Below are 26,504 nucleotides of genomic sequence, written 5' to 3' on the forward strand. Positions count from 1 at the left end.
ACATTAATTGACCCTTATTACCTCCTTGTTTGTTTTCTAATATTTAATTGAATTTTATTGTGTTTCATCGACCCTCTTAATATGAAAGATCCTTAAAAAAGTAAAATAAAACAAAAAAATTTAATATCCCCTTAAAAACCCATAATTTCTATATGAAATTAATAAAATTGCATGCAAATCCATAACAATTGGTTTTTTTAGGGTTTTAGGGTTTAGGATTTTTTATTAGTGAAAAAGATAAAATCTTTATATGAAATTTTATTAAGATAATATTTTTGTTTTTAATTAATAAACTTATCATAAAAAATAAAAAATAAAATAAAGAAAATAGAAATGGGTCCACACAAAAATCATTTAAGAGGGAAGGGGTAAATAATGAAAATACGACGAGAATATAGATATAAAGTACCACTGTTCCCTAAACCCCAGCCCTAACTTTTTCTTCCCTCTTTCCCTCTCATTTCAGTCTTCTCCCCCCAAAACCCCCCCTCTCTCTCTCTCTCTCTCTAGTCATCACCTCAGCTTACAAAATTGGTCCCTCTCTCTCTCTCTCTCTCTCCCCTCTCTTTCGTCACCGCTTTCACAGTCGCTCTCATTCAACCCAACCTTAAAACCCAACAACAACAAAAACAGAGGAAGAAAGAAAATTGACTGTGAGATAGAGGCCCTAGGCCGAGAGATGGGGAAGTACATGAAGAAATCTAAAATCTCAGGTGACGTCGCCGTGATGGAGGTTTCCGTTTCACCGCAGTCCTCTCTCGGCGTTCGAACCAGAGCCAAAACCCTAGCCCTCCAAAAACTCCAGCAACAACAGAAGCAAGAGAACCAAAACCAATCGCCCTCTGTGGAACCTGACCCAGATACCTCCTCCTTGTATTATCTCCAGCTCAGGAGTCGCCGTCTCGAGAAACCCCCATTGCGAAACGACGTCGCCAAGAAGCAGAGCCAGAGCGAAGCTGAGCCCTTGGAGAAGCCCAGAGGGTGTTGTGGAGAAAGCCGAAGAAGGGCCATGGATTCGAGGCCCAATTCGAGGTTGAGTGTGGGCTCGTCGTTGGACTCTGGCTGGGCTGAGTCCGTTGAGAGAAAGGAGAAGGACGGGGAAGGGTGTTTTGGTAATTTTGGAAATGAAGCCGAGTATGGTAGCGATTTGGGCGTTGAGGCGTCATTTGGGGAAAACAACTTGGAGTATGAAGCCAGAGACAGGTAAATTTTGCTTCTTTGTGTGTTATTTCAAGTGGGTTGAAATGAGGTTTGTTTTTTCATTTTTGAAGAATGGCTCTGTTGTTTTCACTGTCTCCTTTTGCCTATTGTTTATGAAATATGATTTTCTGCAATTGTTAGTGATGGTGGGGTTAACTGTGTCAGCATTTCTTGAAATTGAAAAGAAAAGTTTGTGTCAATATAATATTTTTTGGTTACTTTTTGTGTTTACTTTTATAATAAATTTCAAGAAAAAAAACACGGAAGAAAAGATATGGGCTTCTTTTCATTCATGAAAAAGTGAATTTCCCTTGATCTCTTCCCTCTCATGAAACGGGTTGTGTTTTTGACACCTTGTGGTATACCCTTGAAACGTTTTTGCTTTGGCTTTTGGGTCACACCGTCACAGTCATTTGCTTTTCGTGGTTTGTATTTTTCAGTGGTTGTTTTATGTGTTGTCATTTCCCTTATCTTTTTAAGCTAGACTACCAGGCTACTGCAAGAACATAAGAAGATGGGATATTTACGTTGTCATCTGATTTTTGTGTTTTTTGTGTGTTTTTCGAGGTACTAGACCACCACAAACATATATAAATTGAACTCGACCATTGGGGCGTCCTACTACTTGATTGATTTCTGTGTTTTCACCTTCATTTGATGCATTAATGCTATGATAAAAAGGCTAGTGATGTTTGTGACACGTGAGGTGCTTCAATGAATTATTCAAAAAGGCTACTTTTCCATATTAATTGCAAATTAATATTTGTGCATTATTTATGTAGAGTTAGTATCAAGCTCCATTTTAAAGAATAATTCAAAAAATAGCCAATGAGGGTTGGTTGTACTGTTAAGAATCATTCTCTTAGTTATCAAGGCCTAGGTTGGAGTCCTGCTGCCGACAATCTCTTTTGGTTGGTAATTTGTAAAAACTAAAAAAAGGGCTAAGACTCTCTCTGTAAGTCCTCAAAGAGGTTTTGGTATGCTGCCGACAATCTCTTTTGGTTGGTAATTTGTAAAAACTAAAAAAAGGGCTAAGACTCTCTCTGTAAGCCCTCAAAGAGGTTTTGGTATGCCATGGCCCTGGAATGGGGTAGCATCCCCTCCCTCCTGAACTTTTGCTCATAAAAAATTAAAACAAAAAAACGAAAAATGTTACTTTTCCATATTAATTGCTGATTAATATTTGTGCAGTATCTATGTAGAGTTAGTATCAAAGTCGAATTTTGGTTATCGTTAGAGGCCATTGTCAATTTAGTTTAGGCCCTCAATGATCTCCTGCAAAGTTGCTTATCAACCTGGTAATTAACTAGAAACATTTTTTGCATCTGTTAGTACTAGTACGAGAAGAGGGACAAATTATTGGTTGGTATTCGGGGTAAAAATCCATTTTCTCCGGCTTGATTATTTCTCTTTTAATTTGCAAAATAGCATATCTGAAAAGCAGGCGTGCCATAATGATGAAGTAAGGAAAAAATAAAATTATCTTTTGCAGTACTGACAGCAATAGCTCTTCCGCTTCATTTGTGTTAGCAATAACTTATCATTTTCATGGGGCCCAGTTTCAGTGATTTATGTTGGGCACTCAGTTTTGTGGTTAGTAGTAGATGACAAAAAGTTGCAGATCTCGTGCTTTTTCTGTATTGCATACGCTGCCAAAATGGAGCTTGTTTTATTCAATGCACTTATTTTTTTTCTTCTCTTTTTTGATACTATTTAAGTTGTCATGCTTATAAGTGCGAATAATATTTTTGTCAAGGACACAAAAGAAGTATACTTTCTGAAGGATGGAGGAAGGCTGGGGTAATAATAGTTTTGTCGGGAGTCTAGTCTAATGCTGGCATAAGATTTTACATGAAGGGTGTTTTGTATGTGTGAATAATGTTTAGATGCAAGGCTGCAGAGTTATTATTGATTTTTGTCATGTTTCTATACAGGAACACCAGAGAAAGCACACCATGCAGCTTCATAAGGGAGTCAAACACTATTGGAACCCCCGGTTCCACCACAAGGCGGACAAGTTCTGTTGCAACTCACCGGAGGGTTAGAAATGATATGCAAAGAAATATCCCAACGACACTGGAGATGGAGGAGTTCTTTGCCCAACACGAGCAGGAGCAACAGAGAATTTTCCTTGAGAAGTATGTTACTTAAACTGCAGGACTAACTTTAACTGATTTTGATTTATGTTTTATTCTGTAGTGCAGATAGATTAGCAATGGTGGGCTACATGCACCCACGAATACCATGAAATCCTCTTATTTGTTTGTTGGATTTTCTCAGATACAACTTTGACATCACCAGTGATTTACCCCTTCCCGGAAGATATGAATGGGAGCAAGTGATTCCCTAAGCGGAGCCTCTATCATTCAGGTTCTGATACCAAGTCTTTTAGTTGTTTTCTTGTTGAGCATTCGAAGGAAGCACTGGGAATGAACGGGTGCAGCATCCTAAATAACCTTTTAAGCCCATATCAAGGGAACTGATATGAGCGTCATTTGATGATTAATAACAGAGCTATGAAAGTGGCCCTTAGAGTATAAAACCACATTCGTAGATCAAGAATGAAGGGATCGTTTGAGAAGAGATTGGGGAAAAGAGTGGATGGTCTTTCGCATGAATGTTTTATGTGGCTTGTGACTCTGTCGGTGTCATTTTTAAGGGGGGGTATATCTAATTGCTAGATTTTCACCTTTTCTTCTCTGAAATTAACCTTTGTCTATATTTAGGTAGTGATGACTCAAAGAACGCATGTGCTCTTTGGAAATAAATGTAACTCCTTTCTTTCTCGCATTCTATTGATGACTAAATTAAATTGATCATAACCCTGCACTTTTGGTATGGCCCTTGATGTTGATGTTTCCATCCAAGTAAGTGAATGAATCTTAAGTGACATAGCTTTCTGATTTGGTTGTTTCCTTGTTAGATATGTAAGATTGCTTTCTGCTTTTGCTTATTTTAACTTCTTGTATGGGGTGATCCGTGGAGCCAATTGGACTGGTTGGTTAAATTCAAACTAAGAATTTTTAATTGGTTCTCTTCTTTTTCTAATCTACAGAAAACAAATCATACATCCCTTGGTATTAAGTATACTGTTTAGCCAGCAAACAGTATGTCAATCAAGTGGGCATTTACTGAACTGAGCATGCATGAAACCATGAATGTGTATACCATAGAGAGTTGTGGGGATTGAGTTTTATTTAATTTTATTTATTTCTTCTTAAGTTCACATGGGGACATGGTACGGTTCTGCAGTGAATTCATCACAAGTAGAAGATTTTGTGATTTTGTGAGGTTTTTGGCTGTTGCTATCCAGTCCAAATGGATGTGTGGTTTTTCGATTTTGCACCACTTTGTTTTGTACTTGAAAGAATATATGCCTCAGAGAGCAAGAAGGTGTTGCCACTTGCCAGTGAATTTGGCGGTATAGTAAAAGCTTGAAATCCACTTGCAAGGGTAGCCAAGTAGTAAAAGAGAAAAAGGTGAACTCAAGAACAATAATGCGGAGTCCTTAATAGCCATTCGATCAATTACAAAGCTATTATGGGCAATTGGATTGAACCCTCTCAATATAGAAGATCCCGAAAGATCTCTTTGTGTTTTTTTTTTGGACGAACCCGGAAGATCTATAGATAGTTGAATAATATCAAATCCGACCAATGCATGTGAATTATTTATCCATACATAACCCAAGCCAGCCCAGGTTGAGGCTCAATGCCATTTCAAACATTATATATCCTCATCAGATCCAAAAAGAACATTGCCTCTCTGACGTATCTTCAGAAGGTCTCCACAATTCTTAAAGGAATCAACCATTGGAAAGTCAAACAAAGACAGTGATGATTTTGCATGTAGTAAATAAAACTATGTTGAGGATTAGTTTCTAAACTCAGCCATTGGATCACATGTATGTGAATTATGTAACCCATTACTCATGGATGACTGAGATTAGAAATCTTTAACCAATCTCAATATAAAATCCTTACTGGAGAAGCTCTAATAAGAAAGCCGTTAAGAAACTACTATTTCGTCTGCGCAAATAAAAAAAGAAAAAGAAAATGAATGCATAAACGATTCTACATTTTTCCAATACGTTTCTGTTCAGTGGATCAGTCAGTCGACTAGCCAATACATTCCTACTCCTAAAAAGAAATGCATAAAGCTATGGAGTTGGAAGGGCGAAGCTTGCTCCCTGCTTTGCCTCTGACATTTCAACTTCATATGCAATGGAATTTGTAGACTTCTCATTCTCCACTGCCATTTCTTTCAGCCTCGCTAGTTGTATGGCACGCAGCTCGTATCTGATAATCAAATCAGGAAACCACGTTTAATGAGTGTGCGCATATTAAAATAATAACCAAGTTGCTAACAACGATAATTAAAAGAAAAGAAAAAAGTCCATACCAAAGATAGTTGTATGAGGAAGCAACTTTCATTATTCCAAAGCAGTCTTCTTATCACGTTAATTCTTGAATGAATTTTTTGTTAAGGAACAAACTCAGTCATGAATGTTTGTTGGGATAACTCATTATCATGTTGGCCAATATGCAGATACTAAACATAATCTAGAGGAACTTGTTCAAAAGAAGAACGACACATGTTTGGAGAAATATAGTCATGGACTCTTATGCATCTCTATTTCTAGCTTGTATCCGCAAATTGATGTTCTCTATCTTTCAAAAAGAAGACAGGAACATATTATGCTTTTTAAATTACCCTTTACATACACATCATCCTGTTGTCAACAAAAAACTTCCAAGATAGTCAAGATCCATTATAAGCCTTACGACGTCAGACTAAATCATGAGCTTGGTGCTATCTGATTCCCAACAAAGCAAATTTCGATACGTCAACTCAGTTTGCTTTTCTTTAGAAGATTCAAATGGTGGAGGTGCACAGCCTATGTGATTGACTAAGCCAACGCCAACTGGATGTAGAGTTTTCAATAGTGTTGAGATTAGTGGATAATATATGCTTGATTAATTTTCTAAACACTCTTTTCTGGCCTTATGATAGGAAGAGGATAAGAGTCTAGAGCTCCATCAGGAGCAATCTGTAGGTGACCAAACACTCGTGTAAAAATCAGATAGAAATTCATCACCTAGCCTCCAGTCCTGTCACTCATACAGAATACTATCTGACAGTAAACCATTTAGAAGAAAACTCCTAGATCCTCTCAACAACTAATCAATCATTCAGAACCGTGCTCTTATTAAATAACGCTGATGCAAAATACTTGAAAATCCAAAACGTATAAAATACTTACTCAGCCACTTGTTTCTTTACAAGCAGAAAGTATATTCTCCAAAATTGATGCTCCTTCAAGTATCCCGGGCATAGTTTATATCTCAGATGGGAAAGTTCCTGAAAAACAAGAAAGATCCGCAATTATGCTCGTAAGGGGTTGTATGATGCAGCTCCAAGTTATATAACTTATAAGCAATCTAGCTGTGGTGCCTGGAAAATCCATTTTTAGTGTCTAATTCAATTTCCTGAGCTCCTGGACTAAAACCAGTCCTTTTCGTACTAAAAACTTAATAAAATCAAAGGCACCAACCAATTAGAAAGTAATTTCAAATTGCTAGTTGCTAGAGAAAATTCCTCTAACGCCAGGGAGCAGGATTCTATAAGGGTAATTCTTGATATACAAAGTCACATGTTAAACCAACTTCAGAGCTATGAATTTGACATCAAATACAAGAATCTATAAAGACAAGCAAGAAGCTAGAATTCAACCTTCGCTTTTGAGAGCACAAGAGTGGCATGTTTTTCCTGCCATTCAGATAGATCTTTTTTAGCGTTGCTCGAAGTTGTCGGAGAATTGTCAGCTCCCTCATCATCTGCACAGTAATCAATTCAATGTACAACATTTAATTCCATCAACAAGAAAAGAAAGAACCCATTACAGTCCATTTATGCACACTGATGAACAGATTCAAATGTATGCAGAGAAACCCAGCTTAAGATTTTTATTATTTACCCAAAACCAAATGAACCCAAAAAAAACCCAATATCAAATTTAACCGAAACAAGCAAAAAATTCATAAAGCTCTTCCCTTTCGCATACCTGGGAGAGGGAAATTCTTGAAAGTGTCTAAAGTGAAAGACTTGACATGGTCGATCAGTTCCTCTGTGACTCCCAGTTGCTGCTCTTCTTCACTTCGGGGCAGGAGAGTTCGCTCAGAGGGATCTGGGTTTTTGGTTTTTTCACTCTTCCTTAAGAGGCTGCGTCGGAACCACGAAGACAAATCCATTGGCGACAGAGTGCATGGTGAAAACAGAGAAATGAACGACTGAGTAGTGTTGTTGCGGTTCGTCTGATCTGCTGCTTTCTGCCTTAAAGTAACAAGTTACAACTTGCTGCGGGCTGGCCAATGGTCAAATGGGTCAACGGCCCGATTACATATGACGTGGATATGGGCTTGAATTGATTGAGACTATTAACGGGCTCTTAAAATAGAGATAAACAAGGATGGGCTTCTTCTTTGCATTTTAGGCCCTTTTCAAAATAAACTCTATCGTGTATATTTTTTGGATCAACTACTGGGTCCTTACAAAGTCATACATGAACTTTGAAGATCCTGCAATCTGATACTCAAATTTACGAAAGAGATCCTCCGTTACACAAACCATTAGTAGGTATTTTAAATTCTAATCTAAAGTGGCAAACATGGGCCCTATTTTTTTGCGTTGATGTGACAAACGTAAGTTCCATTTCCTCAATTTTCTTTAATGGTTTCTAAGTATAACCGTTCAACAAGTAATCAAACTCTAACGGGTCGATAAAATTTTAACAATATAAATAAATAAACTTTAAAAGGTAAACGAAATTTGGCTACTTTTCATAATTTTCCTTTAAATTATGATGATGATGAGTTATGATTGATTTCGGGGTTGAGTTTGGATGGATCTACTCAAACAATGAACAACGAGTTGTGATTATTAGGTCAATCAAATTGAGATTTGAATTGAAAGGTTGGTATGAACTCCCAATCTAAACTTATCTTGATGTCGATCGGGATCGATTGAAAATTGTTGAGACTCAAGCTCAAGGTGAACTCTATTTTATCAAAAGGTGTAGCCCCCGTCTAAGTCTCAACCCGCCCAAGGTGCACGACTAGCTAAAAAACGTGGTCCCCAATAATTGAGAGATGGGAAGCATCGAAACTTGATAGAGCTTGGGATGCAACTTTGAATTATTTTTTTATGATCAAACAAAAAATCAATAATCAAAGAGGTTAGTGTCATGTCTCGGTGGTGTCCAATTCAGTGAAAGGTGCATGTCCTTCATAAGTATCTACACTATTATTTAAGAGAAGAGACTTTGCTAACTTTCGTTCATAATACCTATTTATCGTTATTTATACCAGCATTGCTTTTGATAAAAGAGAAAGAAAGACGTGGAAGGGTTCTAACCCAGTGACGAATTCAGGATTGTTAATTCATGGGGTCATAGTGTAAAAATATAAAAATAGTATTTCATTCATAATTCATGGCAAAAGAAAAAGATTATATAGCTATTCGATAAATTGTGCATGACTTCTCAAAGTTAAAAATTACTAAACAAATTAAATAATAAAAAAACTAAAAATAAAAATAAAAACAACCCACCCCACTCTTCCCCAACCATCCCCATAACGCAGTCCCTCCCTTTTCGTCACCCAGCACAGATCTTCAGATGGCCTCACAAAGAGGTTGAATTCTAAAAGATTTGGTCCATTAGATCCCAACAAAAACCCTTATCCTTCTCTGAACTTTCGTCGAGCAGTTGGTGGGCAACTCTAAGGGGTTGCACCACTAGCAAACGACGACTTTGAAGCCCATTTCCATTACTGCCATTGGGTTGTTTGACCCCATTGACCTCATGGTGGCTCCGCCACTAGTCTAGCCTAGTGGAAACAATATATTGAATTGCAAATCAGTAATTTCAAATTCGAACCCCTATAACACATTGGTAGTGTGTATGTATGAAACTCGTTCTCCTCTAATATTAACTGTCATGCTCGCGTGTATAGATAGAATGGGTGAGGATTTAAAGTATTATATAGTGAGATGATGCATTATGCATAGTCAGAACACGAAAATTGTAACTAACTGATTAATGTAGGAGGATGCCTTTATTATATGTTTATGTCGCATATCACTAATTACTTGGTAAAAAACACTTCGCGTGCAAAAGTACTAATGATGCAACTGTCTTTTCCTCGCCATCACACCAACAGATGCACGCCTTCAGTCCTCAATATTCTTCACCCTTTTTATCCATGGACTGTATCCCAGTATGGCACAAATTATTGAGGGAATACTTCTGCAAAACATAAGCATCTGCATATATATATATATGGTCAGAATCAAAGTAACGCCTCAACATTTTAAATCGACTAAGCTAAATCAAATAAAACAGCTTAGCTCAATTTTAATACTAACAAAGCATAATCTCGAATCGAACTCGATATTTTCAGAGTTGATGCTAAATTAAGAAAATACGAGTTGTCATTTGACACAACACAAGATTTTTGTTTCTACGTCAAAAAGGCATTCAAACCTTAGAATGCACTCATTAAAAATCGACCACCAATCCTTAACTTTAGGATCCTGCTCTCCATGGTCATGAAGCTTATTTATGCTTGTGTCAAACAATGCATGTCACGCATGGTTTAATGACTTTGACTAAAACCAAAGTTTTTATTTTTATTTTTGTTCGCATCTACAACGAAGGGATGGTGGTGGTAGTGGAAGATATGATATCAAATCAAATGATATATATCATACCAAATGTAATAATCTGTGGTCGGAAGCCACTTGCCTTACATTGAAAACCCCTAACATATTTGGCCCACCGCAGGTGGTGGGTAATTATCATAAATCATAGAATTATCAAAAGTGGCCACACCACACCTCACTCCCTCCCTATCCAAATTTTGATCATTGTTTGTTCCTTTTCTCTTTTTGACCTTTTCTTTGTTTGCTCTTCCTCACGTGGACGGTGCAAAATTTTTCCAAAAGGTGAATGCCTCATTTTACTTTCCACCGTTAAGTTGCTCGTTTTAGTCGTTTTAGTTTCTCTTTGTTAACAGTTTAGGTTGAGCCATCAAATCAGATCTAAATGCTTTTTGAATCTAGTTGTATTTGTCTAACAAGACGATGAAATTAAACTTGTGCATGTATTTAGCCTTTTAAGGTAGTCCTTGCTGATTCACACGGGATTTCATGATCACATATTGAAATCAACCTTATGCATGAGTTTTTATTATTGAAGCGAGGATAATTTTCCATTCGATAAGAAAAGAACAATACTATATAGAAGAAAATATTCATAACATAGTGGTTAATTGTAAAAAAATTATAAGTAGTAAAAGGGTATAAACTTCTAAGTATATGCAATTTGCAAATATTCGTAAGTCACATGTGTTTAGTAAATTGAAGTGTTTTTGCATGATTTAGAATTGAAATATATGATGTTTAAGTCCGTAACTCATCTTTCTACAATTCACCATTTTACCACTATCGGCGGAGGAGGAGGAATCTTTCACTTTTTATTATTATCGTTTTTACAGACTTTTACAGGGGACAAAAAGTAAAGTAAAATATGTCAAAGTTGTCAAACTGAACTGCTTTTTTTCTTTCCCGCTTTTTTGCCTGTTCGTGATGAGAGGTTTTGACTCTATTTGTGAACAAAGTTACAAACCCCTGCTTTCTGTGCTCCTCTTTCCCTTGCTACACTACAATATTTATACCAGAGAAAAACAGCACCACCTTTAATTTAAAAAACAAATTAAATCCAACAGAGATCAGAAAAAACAGGAAGAGATTATGCAAGATTTTGAGTGTGCTACTAAAACCCAAAAAAAAAAAAGCAGGAAAGCATGACCCACCAAAGAGGCCCATTGCTTTGGACAATTGCAATCTGTGTTTGAACACCACCTGTTTGACAAAAGAAAAAAAAAATGGCCAAAGAAGTTCACCAACAGCAACATCTCCAACTGGGTTCCAGTCTCTCTTCCCAGTTCTCTCCCTTAACCCCACTAATACCATTTTCTTTTCTTTGCCTTGACATTCCATTAATTTTCTCTCTTGGGTTGCCTTCTTTCTCTCCATGGACCGCAGTGACAAGCAGCAACAGCAGCTCTCCTTGGCTAAGAGTTCGCGGCAGCAGCGAAACAATGAATGGTTTGTTTGTTTCTTTTTGTTTTTGATGTGTTTTGATGCTGTAATTCACTTGAATACTTGTAACCTTGTTCTTACTGTATTGCCTGAGTGATACTTTCAGTTTTGTGTTTGATATCTTTTTTGTGCTTTGTTGTGTTAATTATCGAAAAATAAAAGATGGAAGCTTTGGTGATTGTTTTGTTGATATGTATTCTATAAAGAGAACCTTTTTTGTTTTCAAATAGCTGCAATCGTTTGTTGTATGAGTGTGTGGCTGTTTATATTTTGTAGGATTTTCCGGGATGTTCCCAGTGATATTACAATACAAGTGAATGGAGGGGCTTTCTCACTACACAAGGTAACTATTTGTGTTGTTCTATTTACATTTACTTTTCGATTCTTCAAAAATGGCTCTTCCAACAGATCTCTCTGACTCTCTCTATAAACTTTTAATGCAGTGATCAAAGCATGCTATACATGACTTGTATTTTGACTGTCTTGATGGAGTTTTGACAATGTTGTTTTTGAATGCAGTTTCCTCTTGTTTCTCGAAGTGGACGAATCCGAAAGTTAGTCGCTGAACATAGGGATTCTGATATCTCAAGAGTAGAGCTTCTTCATCTACCAGGAGGTGCTGAGTCATTTGAGTTGGCAGCAAAGTTCTGTTATGGTATCAACTTTGAAATCACTTCTGGAAATGTTGCTCAGCTTTGCTGTGCTTCTGATTACCTTGAAATGACTGAAGAGTTCTCAAAAGACAATCTTGGTTCACGTGCTGAAGAATATCTTGAATGCATTGTCTGCAAGAACCTTGAAATGTGTGTTGAAGTTTTGCTGCAATGTGAGAGTTTACTCCCTCTGGCTGATGAGCTGAAGATAGTTAGCCGCTGCATTGATGCAATAGCCTCAAAGGCTTGTGTAGAGCAAATTGCTTCAAGCTTCTCGCGGTTGGAGTACAGCAGCTCAGGGAGGCTTCACATGAACAGGCAAGCCAAGTGTGATGGGGACTGGTGGATAGAAGATCTTTCTGTTCTTCGAGTCGACTTGTACCAAAGAGTCATAACAGCCATGAAGTGTCGTGGAGTTCGCCCTGAGAGTATCGGTGCATCTCTTGTGAACTATGCCCAGAAGGAGTTGACAAAGAAGTCCAGCTTATGGAACCCATCTGGCCAGACAAAAGTTGATGTAATTCCAGCTTCAACTGGACACGAAAAACTTGTGGTTGAGACAATTGTCAGCCTTCTGCCCGTTGAGAAACTTGTTGTTCCGATTACTTTCCTATTCGGGCTTTTGCGAAGTGCTGTAATGCTTGATTGCACAATTGCTTGCAGACTTGATCTGGAGAGGAGGATTGGCTCCCAGTTGGATATTGCCACTCTTGATGATCTTCTGATCCCTTCTTTCAAGCACGCAGGTGATACTTTATTTGATGTGGATACAGTGCATAGGATTTTAGTTAACTTTTCTCAGCAAGACGACAGTGAAGAAGATATGGAAGATGGCTCTGTCTTTGAATCAGACAGTCCTCATTCGCCGTCCCAAACTGCTTTGTTTAAAGTTTCAAAGTTGTTGGACAATTACCTTGCTGAAATAGCCCCTGATGCAAACCTCAAGCTTGCTAAATTCCTAGTCATTGCTGATGCTTTGCCCGAGCATGCACGAACGGTTCATGATGGTTTATATCGAGCCATTGATATTTACTTAAAAGTATGTCTTTCTTATCTTTTCTGTGGGAATGGTGTGAATCTAATTTACTTGTTAATGAAGACATTTTCAGTTGCATAGAGTAGATAATTGTTGGTTCCCTTCGGGAAAAACAAAGACTTGCCTGACCACTCTCTTGCTAGAATGAACATGAAAAGTAAAATCTGAACAATTTCCGAGAAAAAAACAATCTTGATTTTCTTGTTTTTCTAGTTTATAACTCAGGTCATTAAGAAGACAATTTTAGTTCCCTTGTCATAACATTGGCTTGTGACAGGCCCATCAAGGCTTATCAGATACAGACAAGAAGAAGCTGTGCAAAATGATTGATTTCCAAAAGCTCTCACAAGAAGCTGGTGCACACGCTGCACAGAATGAGCGCCTCCCTCTGCAGTCAATAGTACAAGTGCTTTATTTTGAGCAAATAAGGCTCAGAAATTCCTTGGGCTGCTCAGGTGAAGATGAACCCAAGCCAATGCACCAGTCATGGCGGATCAGCAGTGGTGCACTCAGTGCAGCAATGTCTCCGCGGGACAACTATGCATCATTGAGGAGAGAAAACCGTGAGCTAAAACTTGAGCTAGCTCGGTTACGGATGAGACTAAATGATCTTGAGAGAGAACATGTCTGTATGAAGAGAGACATGGAGAAGTCCAATTCTCGTAAATTTATGAGTTCTTTCTCTAAGAAAATTGGCAAGCTGAGCTTCTTTGGACATAGTTCTTCAAGGGCATCCACTTCTCCATCGAGGCAGTCGTATAGAACTGATTCTAAAGTGATTGAGAGAACGTGTGCAAGCACAGATTAGGTAATCCACATTACCAGGGAAACTAAACTTTTATGCTTTGTTGAGTAAGTGCAAGCCATGCTCAATTGTTATGACATTTTTTACTTCAATATGCCTCTTTTGGCCACCTTGTAAATAAGATTTGGTGCTTTGAGTTAGCAATAGCAGGGAAAGCTTCTTGATTGTAATTTGGGTGAGTACAGTTTTGACATTTGTTTAAACTTTAAATCATTATATTGGTTTCTGATTGACATGAAGTTTATACTGGATATTTAGAACAAACAAATCAAACTATAATCTATATATCTGATCTAGTAAGGTAACAAAACATTGGTGCACAGTCAACATACAAAAACACAGTTTAAAGAATGCCTGTCAGAGTAATCAACTTGAGTAGTCTGGATATTGCATCCAAGAATGAGTGATCTTGCTCTGTCGCTCGACTCGCTCCTCGTGCTTGTTTGGCAAGGTAAAAGCTACCTTAAGACGAAGAGAATTACGAGCACTATCGGGTTTTCTTAAACAAGATTTCAACAAGGTGACCTGTTTACTGTCTGTAATCTCAAGACCAGCAAGTTCGGCAGTAATGTTATTCTTCTTGCTGTAGTCATATGCTCTACCATGTCTAGTTTTATTTTTTGAATTTATCTGTGGCTTCTGTTTAGATTTTCCGTGAGTTTTCTTGTTTGTGGAAGACAACCCTGGCCAAGCTCCAACCTGGGAATCTGTTTGGAGCCCTTTGTCCGGGTCAACTTCTTCATCACTAGGGCTTACAGTAGCACAAGCAAAGAACTGATGCTTAAGCCTTCGTCTCTGCACTTGATGCTTCGGTGTCACGCCAGCATATGCCTTTGGTAGGGAAGTTAGTTGTTCTGATGCTGGATGGTGACCATGATCTTTAGCAGATTGTCTCTGCTGTGAGGAAGAAGAAGAAGAAGATTGGTCACCGTGCTCTCGGGCTTTAAGCAGCTGATAAATCGTGCGGTTAGGAACTACAAAAAACACTTTTCCAGGAGTCAAAACTGCTTCAGCCTTAACCACAATCCATGGGAACTCAAAGATGTCTGGCCTAGTTATGGAGTGCCTGGGGTACTTTCTCATTACCTCTTGAGCTGTTATTGGTTCCTTGTGAACCTCCACACACCTCCCCGGACGCACCAACTTGAGCACACCTTCTTCCTCCCTTGTTATGCTTCCCATTGCCACTATTTGATTTCAATGCTCTCTTGGCAAACAGGGCTAAGAGAAAAACTCAAGCAAGAGAAACTACCAGGCTGCTCAAGTTTTCTTCTTATAGGCCTCCTCAACTCACTAGATGATAAAGTTTGGTGGTAAAACTTATGAAGAATCTTTGGATGGCATGAAAGATTGGCTGGAAGAATGTGAATTCCTTTGTCCAGATAGACTCTGTAATCACAATTTAGTAGATTTTTTGTATGTTTGTCACACTGTATTTTGCTTGGTGATAGGCTCTTATCTAATAACAACACTATATGTTGGCATTCAATATACTCATTTGTTATGCAATATGACAATGTGACCGTCTATGTGGTGGTGCTCGAGAGAGTAGTTCTAGAGGCGTCGACTTATTATAATAACTTTTTAGATCTCAACTGATGAGGTAGTGTTTCATTTATTTATGTCCGGATCTATTTTAGATTTATTCAGGTCAAATAAGAAATTAACACATTAGTTACAAAAATCAGGATAAATAGTTAGCGAATCTAACATTGTTGTGCTAAATTTTTTTTTATCCAAGCATGAGTGGTGCTTAGTAAGTAAAGCAGCGTCAATGGCATTGGATTGGACGAATTTGAGTGTGTGTGGCAACATCAGGATCGCCTGTGTTACATAAAACATAATTAATTAACAACAATATTAGCTGTAATGAGCCAAACGGAAGGCCTTGGGATTTCCGCCGGCCGTTGACACTGAGGAAAATGTGATTCACGCACATCGTAAATCTCTATTATTTTGGTTTAAATATTTTTGTGAAGTTTATGAGCAATTCTCATTTCCCACAGTTGCATTTGATCAAAGCTGTCTGTCCTCTTCCTTGTTTTTCGTGCTGGCTTTTGCTGCTTATTTTATAAGGGAGTTTCACTAAAACACCCAAAATGGAAGTTGAAATTATAACAAAACCCAACACTCAAAACACTTTATAAACACACCCAAAACCCATCATTACACACACTCAAAACCCATTTATAAACACACCCAAAAAGTTGACTTTGGAGTTGATTTTGGGTGTGTTTCTATGTTTAAATAGTGCTTGAGTTTTTTTATAAATACATGTCTAGGATTGGGTTTATTTATAAATTTGTATTTTATCAATAGATTATCCAAAATTGCCCCTAAACCCAATAGAAATTATCCAAAAATGGATAAATCATTAATAAACCTAAGAGGGTTATGCATACAAGAATTTGATCATGACACTCAAGCACCAAAAATTTGCTCTATTTTCAATTTGATACTCACCCATTGTTCAAGAAAAAGAGAGAGATAGAGAGAGAAGTCATGGTTGGCTTCAAAGCTCACAATGGAAATGGAAGGCTAGTTGTTATCAAGATGGATGCCAACACTAGCCTCCGTTTTGGAGATGGAGGCCATGGTCGACCATGGGCTACCATGATTTCTTTTCTTTTTAAATTTTTTTAATATTTTTTTTTTAATGATAAAAGTAGAAATATGGGGCAAGAAGCTAAGCTCAAGTAGTTAAGAGCAGTTACTCTTGCGCTAAGATTTTGTCTTCGAATCCCCCTCCCAATATCAATCCTATAATTTTAAAAAATACGAAAAAGTAGAAATACGCGAAGGCAAAACAAGTTTGGGTGTAGTGATAAAATCCTGTGTAAATGGCAGCTCTGAATCAAGCCATCCTATCAGCCCAACGACATGTCGTATAAATGAGTTTAGACCCAAGGCCACATTATTGTTGTACTTATACCACCAACAACACGGGCACATTGCAACTGCTCCAAGGTATGGAACCTAAGCCCATGCCATGGAATGAGCCGACGTAAGCTTCTCAGTGACAAATGAAAATAAAAATGGTGAAAAAGAGTGGTGATCTTACAAGCTGAACCCTAAGCCAGGGGACCATACAATGTAAGAGCAAATCAGCTCATGAAGTCCAAGTTTGTGAAATCACCAAAGTATACGGATGCTAACTGCAAACCAGAAAGAAGCAGACATAAACTCAAAACCAGAAACAACTCAAATATCCTAACATCCCATGATCATGAACAGTTCCAAACACAAAAATTACCAAAGGGTCTTCCAATTTCAACGCTAACATAAATTTATTGGGAAGATTTCTCACTTCTCTTTCGGCTTCAACGTTTACGCTGTTGAAGTTTTGGTATAGAAGCGGACACCAAAAGCCAAACCCAAAATTAGCAGGGGAACGAGGAACTGGAGGATTTTGATGATGAAATCAGTTGTCTTGTCCTGGTTGTAGTAAGGCTGCTTGGGAGGAGTGTACGCCCTCTTTGTCGGGATGGATGATGAATCAATGTCTCCGACATAAAATTCATCCATCATTGCTCTAGCAGTGCTGCTGTGGCCAACATCTTCAAAATCATTACTTGCATCCTTTCCTGCAAATCATGGATCATATTAGGACCATAATCACATCAGGGGCAACAACAGGTTTCCGCATATATTTTGTGTTTGAAAGAGATTGCCATTGTGTCAAACCTGTGGCTGCCAATAAGACCTCATCACCGCCAGGATGGTCCTCCAAGAACTTCGTTACATCATATACCTGTTCCAATACATTTTCTCACATTACAGTTTACAATTATTCTGCCTAGTCCAAAGGATTGGTCAGTAAGCAGAAAGTGACGCATGATTTACATAAACTATCTTTAAAATCATAACCTAAGAGGTATATTAGACATATGAACTATCTTTACAGCCTCACAAACTATCACCTATATTAGAAAGACACCAATGTGTAGTATAAGCACAAGCTATCACATTTTCAACCAAGAAATGCAATCAAAACCAGCTGCTGAAGCTTCTATAAGTTCCATGGCATGTATCATCAACTGATTCATACCAATCTGATCAAACACCCATACTTTTTTTTCCCTCTGTTTCTAAAGCAATCTCAACTATACATTGTTAGGTCCCATCCCATATCTTCCTGATCTAATTATCTAATGAAATTTGACAACAGAAATCACAACTTGCTGAATTCAAGGATAAACAAGCATAACTCATCTCAGAACCAGTACATGCAATCAAATTATAAACCAATAGGATAGCAGTAAAATCCACAATCAAACAATTTATAATCTACCTAGATCCAATCAGAGCAATCCCAATTAACCTTAACCTTGCATGACACCAATGACATGTTTAATCACAGAAAATAAGGCAATTTATACACAACCCATGATTGGATATGATGACATGACCAAATTAAACTGAGAATTGGAGCATAGAAAGTATAACAGACCTTGCCATCAATGAGGAGCCAGCAGTCTTTGCGGTCACTGTGAGCAGAGACCTCAGCTAAAGTGTAGACCTTGTTGCCTCCGGCCATTGTTAGAGGATGGTCTCTTTCTCTCTTCAAAGACTTTGAAACTGATCAAAGCTTGTGCAGCTTGGATTCACAGAGACTTCGGGGATTTGATTTGAATCATAAAAGTAGGGAGAGTGGTGGGTTGGTGAGGCGCTTAGAAAAATTTAATTGTAAATATGGGGTAAGTAAGGGTGAGATGGCAGAGTCGTCACCAACCACAGAATCCCTATGTGTTTGGTGGTTTTTCAATTATGGCATAATTGCTTTGTGGAATTTCCTATTGCACCCTTGTATTAACAAATAAGATCATATCAAATCGAGGTGGATTCTCCAATAAATATTTAAGGATTAGTTATATATTTTTAATCTCGTATGTTGGATTATATCTAAGAGACTAACAACACATTTAATTAATATAATTCAACGGCCAATATTAGAAGTATGTAACTAATTATTAACATAAAATAATTATTAGAAAATTACTCTAATATAGCAAGAGGCTGACTAAACTTGGGTATAAAGAGACGAACACACTTCCTTGATCAACTGGCCTAACTCACAGGCACATATCAAAAGGACACTTGCAGGACACAAAAATGCAATTTATTTGAATTCAAATGTCCATTTTTTAGTAGATGATTTTCAATAATGTATAAATTTACAGTACAAATGGTTAACAATTGAATATCTAAATAATGATTTTATTTTGTTTTCTTCAATAATTTGATCAAATATAATGTGTGACCGATGATTTTATAGTTGTATTGGTAAAATATTTGTCCTTGTGCTCATGAATAAGAATTCGACTATCGTCCTTCTATTTTAGTGAACAAGGAACATCAATTATACACAATTGAAAACACATATTTTGATTAATTTATAAGCAAACAAATTATTGTGTGGAAATACGGTTAGCTGTACCATCCAATTCAACAACCCCAATTCAGTAGTTCGAGAAAAAAAAAAGATTTTGACTTTGGTAGGTGACACATAAAAGAACGTTCAGATGTTCAGATGGGAAATTGGGCCTTCAAAATCTTCAACTCGAAGATACAAAGCCCAATATGAGCCCATTTAAAAACAATCAGGCTTGCCCGATACCTGGCCCAAACTCGGATGCAGGGTCCGGGCTCACACACACCACTCCCAGAAACCCTAGCTCTGAAACTCCTATCATATATAGACTGTCGTCTGTCGTCGGAGTGGCAGAGAGAGAGAGAGAGAGGGCGAGCGAGCGAAAATGGTGTCCGGCTCAGGGATCTGCTCGAAGCGAGTGGTGGTCGACGGACGACACCACATGCTCGGTCGTCTGGCGTCGGTCGTAGCCAAGGACCTCCTGAACGGCCAGCGAATAGCTATCGTACGCTGCGACGAGATCGCCATATCGGGAGGCCTCGTCAGGCAGAAGATGAAGTACATGAGGTTCCGGCGAAAGCGTATGAACACTCAGCCTTCTCACGGCCCCATCCACTTCCGTTCTCCCGCCAAAATCTTTTGGCGCACTGTCCGAGGGTAATTCAGTAATTACACAATGCACGCTTCCCTCTCTGTTTCTTTGCTCGCTCGCCGTTTTAATGGCGATTGCTTTGGGTTTTGCAGGATGATCCCGCACAAGACGAAGCGTGGAGCTGAGGCTCTGGCGCGGTTGAAGGCTTACGAGGGCATTCCTCCGCCGTATGACAAGACGAAGAGGATGGTTGTTCCTGACGCTCTCAAGTGAGTGTGGTTTTGGGGTGGGAAGTTTTGTTTTTGTCTTCCAAGTGTTTGTTGATTTGTCTCTCTGAAATGGGTTTTGGGTGAAATTTGAAATCAGGGTCTTGAGGCTTCAGAAGGGCCACAAGTACTGCTTGTTGGGTCAGCTTTCGTCCGAGGTTGGATGGAACCATTTTGACACCATCAAGGTAAGATGAAGCTCAACTAAAATTTGTAAAGACCCCTATAATGTTCTTGGATTTACCATGAAGCAAAATGACATTTGTTGGTAAAATGCTACGCATTGTATTCTGAACACACCTTTTTTTATTTCTTCTTCACAGGCTCTAGAAGAGAAGAGAAAAGAAAGGGCTCAGTTGGCATATGAGAGGAAGAAGCAGCTAACCAAACTTAGGTTGAAGGCTGAAAAATCTGCAGAGGAGAGGCTTGGTTCCCAGCTCGAAATCCTGGCTTCGGTTACCTATTAAAATCTAGGGACTGCAAAGTGTCATACATTCTTTTTATTGAGTACATCTTAGTGAAATTTCTTGTCAGGGTTCTCGTTTTTGGATCCTTAATTCTGATCATTTTCGATGGGAAAATTGTTTACTTGTTTTGAGCTTTTGAGTCATATGAGTATGAAAATCAATTTTGTTTTTATAGTATGATAAGATAAAATTATCCTTCATCGTTTTTGCATTCTTCGCTCTGGTCCTGCAATTCCCAATTTAGTTTTCCACCATGCAAAATTTTGTGTGTGGCTCCATGTGGATGGAGAAAATTTGAAAGAAGGAATTTGGATTTGATACCAAGTACATTTGGATGAATTTGAAATGGCTATAATCAAGAAATCATTTGAAATGCATTTGTTCTTTGAAAAAAAAAAATCCAATAAACATACATGAATTAAAATATTTACACAAATAATTTAATCTTGTGATGTTAAATAAATTCCTAAATTTGGAATTACTCTATCTGAAATGAATATACTTGGCATAAAAAAAGAAAAAAGAAAAAAAAAGGACATAAGTATGTTAGCAGTTTTACCCTAATAAAAACCTTAATATGAAGTAGACTAGTTTAGAGCCGGTTTGATAATCATTTTAATTTTAGGTTTTAGTTTTCATTTTTTGGGCTAGAGTATAGATGAAAATGTATTTTTTTAAAAATATATAAATAGTATAGCCGAACGGCTATACTCGGTTTTATATTTTTTTAAAAATAGTATGGCCGCCCGGCTTTGCTAGATTTTTTCTATTTTTCACATACATTGAATAAAAATAATAGGTATATATATATTAAAATATTATGTAGTGGCGAACTTTTGATTTGTAAAGAGGTGCTGTTTCTTTTAAAAATAGTATAGCAGCGCAGCTATACGTATTTTGACACGACACGTGTGGGCCTTATCGCAAGGTGGGGCCTTCTTCTTTTTAATATAAATAGTATAGCCAAGCGGCTATACCCTTTTTTTCTGATTTATTTTAAAAATAGTATCGCCGGCCGGCTATACAGATTTTTTATTTTTAAAAAAATAGTATAGCCGAGCGGCTATACGGATTTTGACACGTGGGCACCTAATCGCAAGATGGGTCCCGCTTTTTATTTACATATAGTATAGCCGTGCGGCTATACAGATTTCGACATTGGGCGCCTAATCTCAAGTATGGTCATTTTTTCATATATAAATAGTACCGCCGGGCGGCTATACTCGGTTTGTAAAAATTTTATTTTAAATAGTATAGCCGTTCGGCTAGACTGTGTTTTTTTAATTTTTGGCGTTACTTATTTTGACACGTGGCGCCTAATCGCAAGGAGGGTCATCCTTAGCCGAACGGCTATACACGGTATAGCCACCCGGCTATACGAATTTTGACACGTAGTCATATAGTATAGCCGGCCGGCTATACTAATTTTTATTTTAAAAAATAGTATAGCCGCCCGGCTACACGGGTTTTGACAAGTAGTGTGCCCGAGGAACTCATTCGATGAGCGTTTCAATTCAAAACCAGTAACGGCTGATTCCCAATTCCTGAACCCGGCAAACCTAATTTTGGCTCGCGTTCTTTCTCTCTCTCTCTCTCTCTCTCTCTCTCTCATCCTCTATGCAAATATACAAAATCCAATCCAGAACCCGTAATTCTTGTTTGTCCCATGAACACTCAAGAACCAGCTGAGCCAGCAAGGATTCTTCTTAATTTTTTTTATTACCATACCATCTTACACGTTCCTCCTCCTCTCCAAAAATGAACCACTTGGTTTCCAACCCAGCTCTCTCTTATTCTCACCTTGCCTACCATGTTTGGCTTTGCTGCCTGATTTATATCGCACCATCACTGATAAAAAAGGCCCCTCATTTGGTTCTGGAGCTGCACAGAGAGTACAGTTTGTTGGGTTGGCATTTTTCTCAGCAATGGCGCCTAAGAATAACCCCTTTGAGATTCCTGAGGGTTGGGTGTTGGATACAAGGGTCAAGAGGGATGGGACTGAGATCAAGGTACTCTTAAACCTATACCCTTTTATTTGTATGAATGTTTGGTAAAGCTTGAGTCTGGTATAAGTCTGTCATCTTTGAAATTTGGAAGCTTTAACTTCAGTTTTGATTATGGTGTGATGGGTCTTTTTTGAATGTGTTGTGCTGTGATTGTGATTGCATATGCGTTCATTGAGTAATATAGGTGAACATTTGAGATACGTGCCCTGCTGCTCCATCAAAATGGGAACTGTGTGCTGTCAATTGCGTACAAGAAGAATATTTTAGAAATAAAAACATTTACGAGCAGTAGAACCACTGTTTTGATCATTCAAGGTGCAGATTTGAAGGTTTCAGTGAATTTTTTTTTCTTGAAATAAAATGGTTTTCTAGTGTTGTAAATTGTCTAATTGGCTTAGATCTTAGATCCTAAATCTTTTTACTGTTCATGTAATTGTGTAGATCTTATATTGTCAAGGCATAAGTACCATGCTCTGTTTAGGAAACTTTTCGATGTAGAATGTTAGATACACAACATGAAATCTCCTTACTCATTTATATGGATTAGATGATACAAGTTGAAATTGGTTTGCCTATGATTGCAGTGTTCATAAGTTAGAACACGTGGGCTTGCAGAGATACTAGTGATCTATGAGATATGTGCTCAGATACTTTTGAAAAGATAGATTTGGCAGTACTTAGTACAAGATAGTACAAGATCGTTGAACATTCAGTTCTGGTTCATCATCATGTTTTAGATGAATCTAAATAAAATTGTTTTCCAAATAGCTGCATGTGTTGAATTGCATGCAGCTATTATATATTAGTAAGTGGTACATGATCCATTCAATTCAACTTTGTCATAACATGTTTAAGATGAATCTATGTAATGTCGTTTTCCAAATAGCTGCACGTGTTGAATTGCTTTGACCATCACATTAGAGCAACCTAATTAATGTTGGATGCATACTGCCAATAAGCGCCACAAGATTTTTGGTGGTTATAGTGAATGCGATGGTTGTTAATTAAAAAGAATGTCTTTGTAGCATTAAATAGCTCGTTATATATGGAAACTTGTTTTTCCATATGCTCTTTAATTTTACCAATTATGTGTATTTAAAGATGATCTTTGTTTACCATATTTCTGAACATATCTCAATTATTGACACGTGCGCTGCTACCATGAAGCATTGAATCATGCACTCTTCTTCTTCTTCTTTTTTCTCGCCCTGTGAAATTCAATAAAAAATGCTATCAAACTCTAAACCCTAATGGCGGGTTGCTTTACGTAAAAGACTTGAACTGCTACAAAGAGAAACAAGGTGGCACCCTTTTACTCTTATTTGAATAACCTTTGTTAAATGTAGCAGTTCAAATATACTTTTGAAAACCAATGGTAGTTATTTTTAAGCTGTGAACAAAACTGCTAGCAGGGCAGTAGATGATACTTTACTTTCCCTTTTTTCAAAATCTTAATCCTTATTTATTGGATCAACTTCCTTGGCTAGAGATTTTTGCTTCTCTTGTTTTTTCTTTTTTGATCTGAATAATTGGTTCACTTGTAAGTTGTAACTTGTAAGTTGTAACCAAATTTATTAGATTGTCTGGCTTTTAGCTTGCTCAAAGACATACTACTAAAATATAGTACTAATTATGATAAAATTAAATGGTGAAAATAGTATTGTACTACTAAATCTAGTACTAATTATGATAAAGAGAAAATAGTTGAAACATAAAAAATTTCAGAGTTGCAAGGACTGATACTTTTCAATGCATGGCTATTGTGGGGATTCTTCTGTCATGCAACAGGTCAAGAATTTTACACATATGATGCACTGATGCACCATATCAGCTATGCAATTCCTGCACAAGTTTCTATCTATTCACCGGTGAGTTTAAGCTTCTCCTCCTAGCTTCTTAATGTTTTTAGTTTATGTTTTTTCTGTTCATTGTTGTGTATAGACGAACTGTGGATTTCAAATTATTTCAACATGAGAAAATGATGAAAAGGAACTTCATGAGTTTATCTAGTTATTTTTTTCTGTTTACGATTGCCGTTAGATACAAATACATTAATATTGTGTACCTTTTTTGTGTGCTACAATTGTTTCCAATTCTCTAAATTAGGTTAGGTCACTTAGAAGGAATCTTGTGATGTATTAGAGAGCAGTTTTGATTATATTTTAACAAAAAAATTTAAGTGCCTTTACCAATAAGTTCTGAGTTTCCTGTGTATCATTTGCACTCATATATTATAAAAATGTTGTAAATCTAATAATCAGCCTTCCTAATCCGGAACAAATTGGTCGTAGTTAAGCACTTTTACGTTGAAAAGGATTGTAAGGAAATTGATCCTGTCCAAAACTGAGATTGGAAACTTGTTTCAATCATATACTTGCATTAAAGTAGGGGTATCTCCTTTGATTTTGTACTTTCCACCTTTTCCTCCCTTGTCCATGGCAACTTAACTACAGAATTCTTTCTGGCCTCATCTTATTGACAATCATATTCAGTTGCCTCCATATTTTTCTAGGTTTTGGTGCCCGGCTGCCAACAAGGTCTAGTTGGGGCTTTGTGAGTAATTAATGCCAAAGCTAGAAATTTGATTGTCATTTTAGTGGTAGGATATTACATCAGTTAATTCCTTAAGGGGGAGAGGGGTTTTATCCTACTCTACTGTTGTCTCTTGGGTTTCCAGAGTAGGCTTTTCAAGCTACTTTCATATTAGATTCAAAAGGAATGCATGATGGAAAAATCTTTTTTCTTTTCTCTTTTTCTTTATACAAGAAAGAGCCTCTTCTCCATGCACTGCCACGTTGATTTGAATGATTATTTCTTATACATAGTTTAATATGCATTTACCCATCATGTGTAGGATTTCCAAGCCAACAAGCCACAGAAAGAAGCTAGCTCAAAGGCCGGGACGAATTCCTCATCAGGCCAGAGCTCAAATTCACTGGTGACTGAACAGGGTAAAGTCGTGAACTTCTTTATTTTAATGGGGAGAGGGAGGAAGGGATCAATTATTCTGTTGTAAATGATGATACTTGATTTTAAGTAATGGTGTGAGTTCCCTAATTATTCTGTTATAGGCGAGAAAAGCATTGATCATGCATGCTCAATTCAAAAGCCAGATCCAAAACGAAATGGCAAGTCCAGCACTTCAAAGGCCAAGAAGAAGCAGCAGCGAAAACGAAAGTGAGGAATCCAAGCTTCCAGTATAAACAAAGATTGAACAATCTTGACATGAATCTTCTTGTAAAGCTATTGGTTGCCCTTTTTTAGTACTTTGAACATGGATATGCCCCTTTTTTCTTGGGATCTACCTTCATTCTGTGATGCTTAAACCTCGAAATCCATTTATCATAGTGGGTGCCATACTTGGTTCACCTTTACATTTTTGTTGCATGAGTAGTCTTAGTTGTGGGTGGACTAACATACTGCCACCTAGAGATCGTTAACTCCCATCTCTCTCTCTCTCTCCTCACATGACCAAGATGATTAACACCGCCTTGATCATCAAAACTCGACAACAATTTTACCTTCAAATGTTTATGCACGTAAGTTGTCAATATCAACACATCCAAAAGACCATTATACATCGTAAGAAGATATTCATATTCCTCTTAATACGCTCCATGTTAGGCAATCATATCCCAGCTCCTAACATGATTTATAATAGCAAATGTGGGTTATGGTAGTTGGTCAAGGCAGTGCACCTGTCTTTTTGCACCCTTGTTCGATCTCCCTTCTAGTACATTATTAGAGTAGTTTAGAATATCGCTTCTTAAAAAATACTGATTTATAAGATGTTAAATTGTATGTAACCAGAGAAAATTAATGTAATTATGTTACTGATAAAAGTTTACTTATTGTCCGCATGGCCCAACCTTAAAGACCCAGCCCGTTTAATACTATTGTCCCCCTGGCCCAAACAACGAAACGCCGTCGTTTAAGAGAGTATTCGG

At 37.5% G+C, this 26,504-nt stretch overlaps 6 protein-coding genes across 7 annotated transcripts; 4 read left to right on the plus strand and 2 right to left on the minus strand.

Moving 5' to 3' along the window:
- Nucleotides 1-470: 470 nt before the first annotated feature.
- ICK6 (inhibitor/interactor with cyclin-dependent kinase) lies at nucleotides 471-4,040 on the plus strand. The gene is made up of 3 exons (XM_008237265.3): nucleotides 471-1,203; nucleotides 3,135-3,338; nucleotides 3,481-4,040. Exons 1-3 carry the CDS (start codon nucleotides 680-682, stop codon nucleotides 3,548-3,550), a joined length of 798 nt encoding a protein of 265 aa, XP_008235487.1. The 5' UTR covers nucleotides 471-679; the 3' UTR covers nucleotides 3,551-4,040.
- Nucleotides 4,041-5,194: 1,154 nt separating this feature from the next.
- LOC103334317 (BSD domain-containing protein) lies at nucleotides 5,195-7,520 on the minus strand. Of its 2 annotated transcripts, XM_008237264.2 has the most exons (5): nucleotides 7,265-7,520; nucleotides 6,934-7,037; nucleotides 6,464-6,561; nucleotides 5,602-5,665; nucleotides 5,195-5,498 (listed from the first exon to the last, which is right to left on the minus strand). In XM_008237264.2, exons 1-5 carry the CDS (start codon nucleotides 7,449-7,451, stop codon nucleotides 5,442-5,444), a joined length of 510 nt encoding a protein of 169 aa, XP_008235486.2. In that variant the 5' UTR covers nucleotides 7,452-7,520; the 3' UTR covers nucleotides 5,195-5,441. The 2 variants fall into 2 exon arrangements, with proteins under 2 accessions (XP_008235486.2, XP_008235485.2); XM_008237263.2 differs by lacking the exon at nucleotides 5,602-5,665 and having other exon boundaries at nucleotides 7,265-7,518.
- A 3,623-nt stretch (nucleotides 7,521-11,143) lies between these two features.
- On the plus strand, nucleotides 11,144-14,088 carry LOC103334316 (Phototropic-responsive NPH3 family protein). Its single transcript, XM_008237262.3, has 4 exons — nucleotides 11,144-11,367; nucleotides 11,638-11,704; nucleotides 11,881-13,053; nucleotides 13,328-14,088. The coding sequence occupies exons 1-4, from the start codon at nucleotides 11,294-11,296 to the stop codon at nucleotides 13,856-13,858; spliced, it is 1,845 nt and encodes a 614-aa protein (XP_008235484.2). The 5' UTR covers nucleotides 11,144-11,293; the 3' UTR covers nucleotides 13,859-14,088.
- Nucleotides 14,089-16,891: 2,803 nt separating this feature from the next.
- On the minus strand, nucleotides 16,892-18,525 carry LOC103334315 (cytochrome b5). Its single transcript, XM_008237261.2, has 3 exons — nucleotides 18,306-18,525; nucleotides 17,540-17,606; nucleotides 16,892-17,439 (listed from the first exon to the last, which is right to left on the minus strand). Exons 1-3 carry the CDS (start codon nucleotides 18,390-18,392, stop codon nucleotides 17,183-17,185), a joined length of 411 nt encoding a protein of 136 aa, XP_008235483.1. The 5' UTR covers nucleotides 18,393-18,525; the 3' UTR covers nucleotides 16,892-17,182.
- A 1,038-nt stretch (nucleotides 18,526-19,563) lies between these two features.
- LOC103334314 (large ribosomal subunit protein uL13z-like) lies at nucleotides 19,564-20,751 on the plus strand. Its single transcript, XM_008237259.2, has 4 exons — nucleotides 19,564-19,883; nucleotides 19,971-20,087; nucleotides 20,185-20,272; nucleotides 20,408-20,751. The coding sequence occupies exons 1-4, from the start codon at nucleotides 19,612-19,614 to the stop codon at nucleotides 20,549-20,551; spliced, it is 621 nt and encodes a 206-aa protein (XP_008235481.2). The 5' UTR covers nucleotides 19,564-19,611; the 3' UTR covers nucleotides 20,552-20,751.
- A 1,317-nt stretch (nucleotides 20,752-22,068) lies between these two features.
- On the plus strand, nucleotides 22,069-25,931 carry LOC107881452 (uncharacterized). Its single transcript, XM_089055564.1, has 4 exons — nucleotides 22,069-22,559; nucleotides 24,323-24,425; nucleotides 25,412-25,508; nucleotides 25,629-25,931. Exons 1-4 carry the CDS (start codon nucleotides 22,477-22,479, stop codon nucleotides 25,736-25,738), a joined length of 393 nt encoding a protein of 130 aa, XP_088911690.1. The 5' UTR covers nucleotides 22,069-22,476; the 3' UTR covers nucleotides 25,739-25,931.
- Nucleotides 25,932-26,504: the final 573 nt, after the last annotated feature.

The sequence above is a fragment of the Prunus mume genome, linkage group LG6, assembly GCF_029339155.1.
Source record: "Prunus mume cultivar Tortuosa linkage group LG6, ASM2933915v1, whole genome shotgun sequence".
Classification (NCBI taxonomy): domain Eukaryota; kingdom Viridiplantae; phylum Streptophyta; class Magnoliopsida; order Rosales; family Rosaceae; genus Prunus; species Prunus mume.

Coding starts and splice junctions, on each gene's coding strand:
- ICK6 (XM_008237265.3), top strand. CDS start 680: ATGGGGAAGTACATGAAGAAATCTAAAATCTCAGGTGACGTCGCCGTG. Junction 1,204..3,134: donor GAGTATGAAGCCAGAGACAG/GTAAATTTTGCT, acceptor GTTTCTATACAG/GAACACCAGAGAAAGCACAC. Junction 3,339..3,480: donor CAGAGAATTTTCCTTGAGAA/GTATGTTACTTA, acceptor GGATTTTCTCAG/ATACAACTTTGACATCACCA.
- LOC103334317 (XM_008237263.2), bottom strand. CDS start 7,451: ATGGATTTGTCTTCGTGGTTCCGACGCAGCCTCTTAAGGAAGAGTGAA. Junction 7,038..7,264: donor CAAGAATTTCCCTCTCCCAG/GTATGCGAAAGG, acceptor ATTACTGTGCAG/ATGATGAGGGAGCTGACAAT. Junction 5,499..6,463: donor GTAAAGAAACAAGTGGCTGA/GTAAGTATTTTA, acceptor TTTGATTATCAG/ATACGAGCTGCGTGCCATAC.
- LOC103334316 (XM_008237262.3), top strand. CDS start 11,294: ATGGACCGCAGTGACAAGCAGCAACAGCAGCTCTCCTTGGCTAAGAGT. Junction 11,705..11,880: donor GGGCTTTCTCACTACACAAG/GTAACTATTTGT, acceptor TTTTGAATGCAG/TTTCCTCTTGTTTCTCGAAG. Junction 13,054..13,327: donor CCATTGATATTTACTTAAAA/GTATGTCTTTCT, acceptor GGCTTGTGACAG/GCCCATCAAGGCTTATCAGA.
- LOC103334315 (XM_008237261.2), bottom strand. CDS start 18,392: ATGGCCGGAGGCAACAAGGTCTACACTTTAGCTGAGGTCTCTGCTCAC. Junction 17,607..18,305: donor GGCTCCTCATTGATGGCAAG/GTCTGTTATACT, acceptor GTATTGGAACAG/GTATATGATGTAACGAAGTT. Junction 17,440..17,539: donor GGTCTTATTGGCAGCCACAG/GTTTGACACAAT, acceptor CATGATTTGCAG/GAAAGGATGCAAGTAATGAT.
- LOC103334314 (XM_008237259.2), top strand. CDS start 19,612: ATGGTGTCCGGCTCAGGGATCTGCTCGAAGCGAGTGGTGGTCGACGGA. Junction 20,088..20,184: donor GTTGTTCCTGACGCTCTCAA/GTGAGTGTGGTT, acceptor ATTTGAAATCAG/GGTCTTGAGGCTTCAGAAGG. Junction 20,273..20,407: donor ACCATTTTGACACCATCAAG/GTAAGATGAAGC, acceptor TCTTCTTCACAG/GCTCTAGAAGAGAAGAGAAA.
- LOC107881452 (XM_089055564.1), top strand. CDS start 22,477: ATGGCGCCTAAGAATAACCCCTTTGAGATTCCTGAGGGTTGGGTGTTG. Junction 22,560..24,322: donor AGGGATGGGACTGAGATCAA/GGTACTCTTAAA, acceptor ATGGCTATTGTG/GGGATTCTTCTGTCATGCAA. Junction 25,509..25,628: donor TTCACTGGTGACTGAACAGG/GTAAAGTCGTGA, acceptor ATTCTGTTATAG/GCGAGAAAAGCATTGATCAT.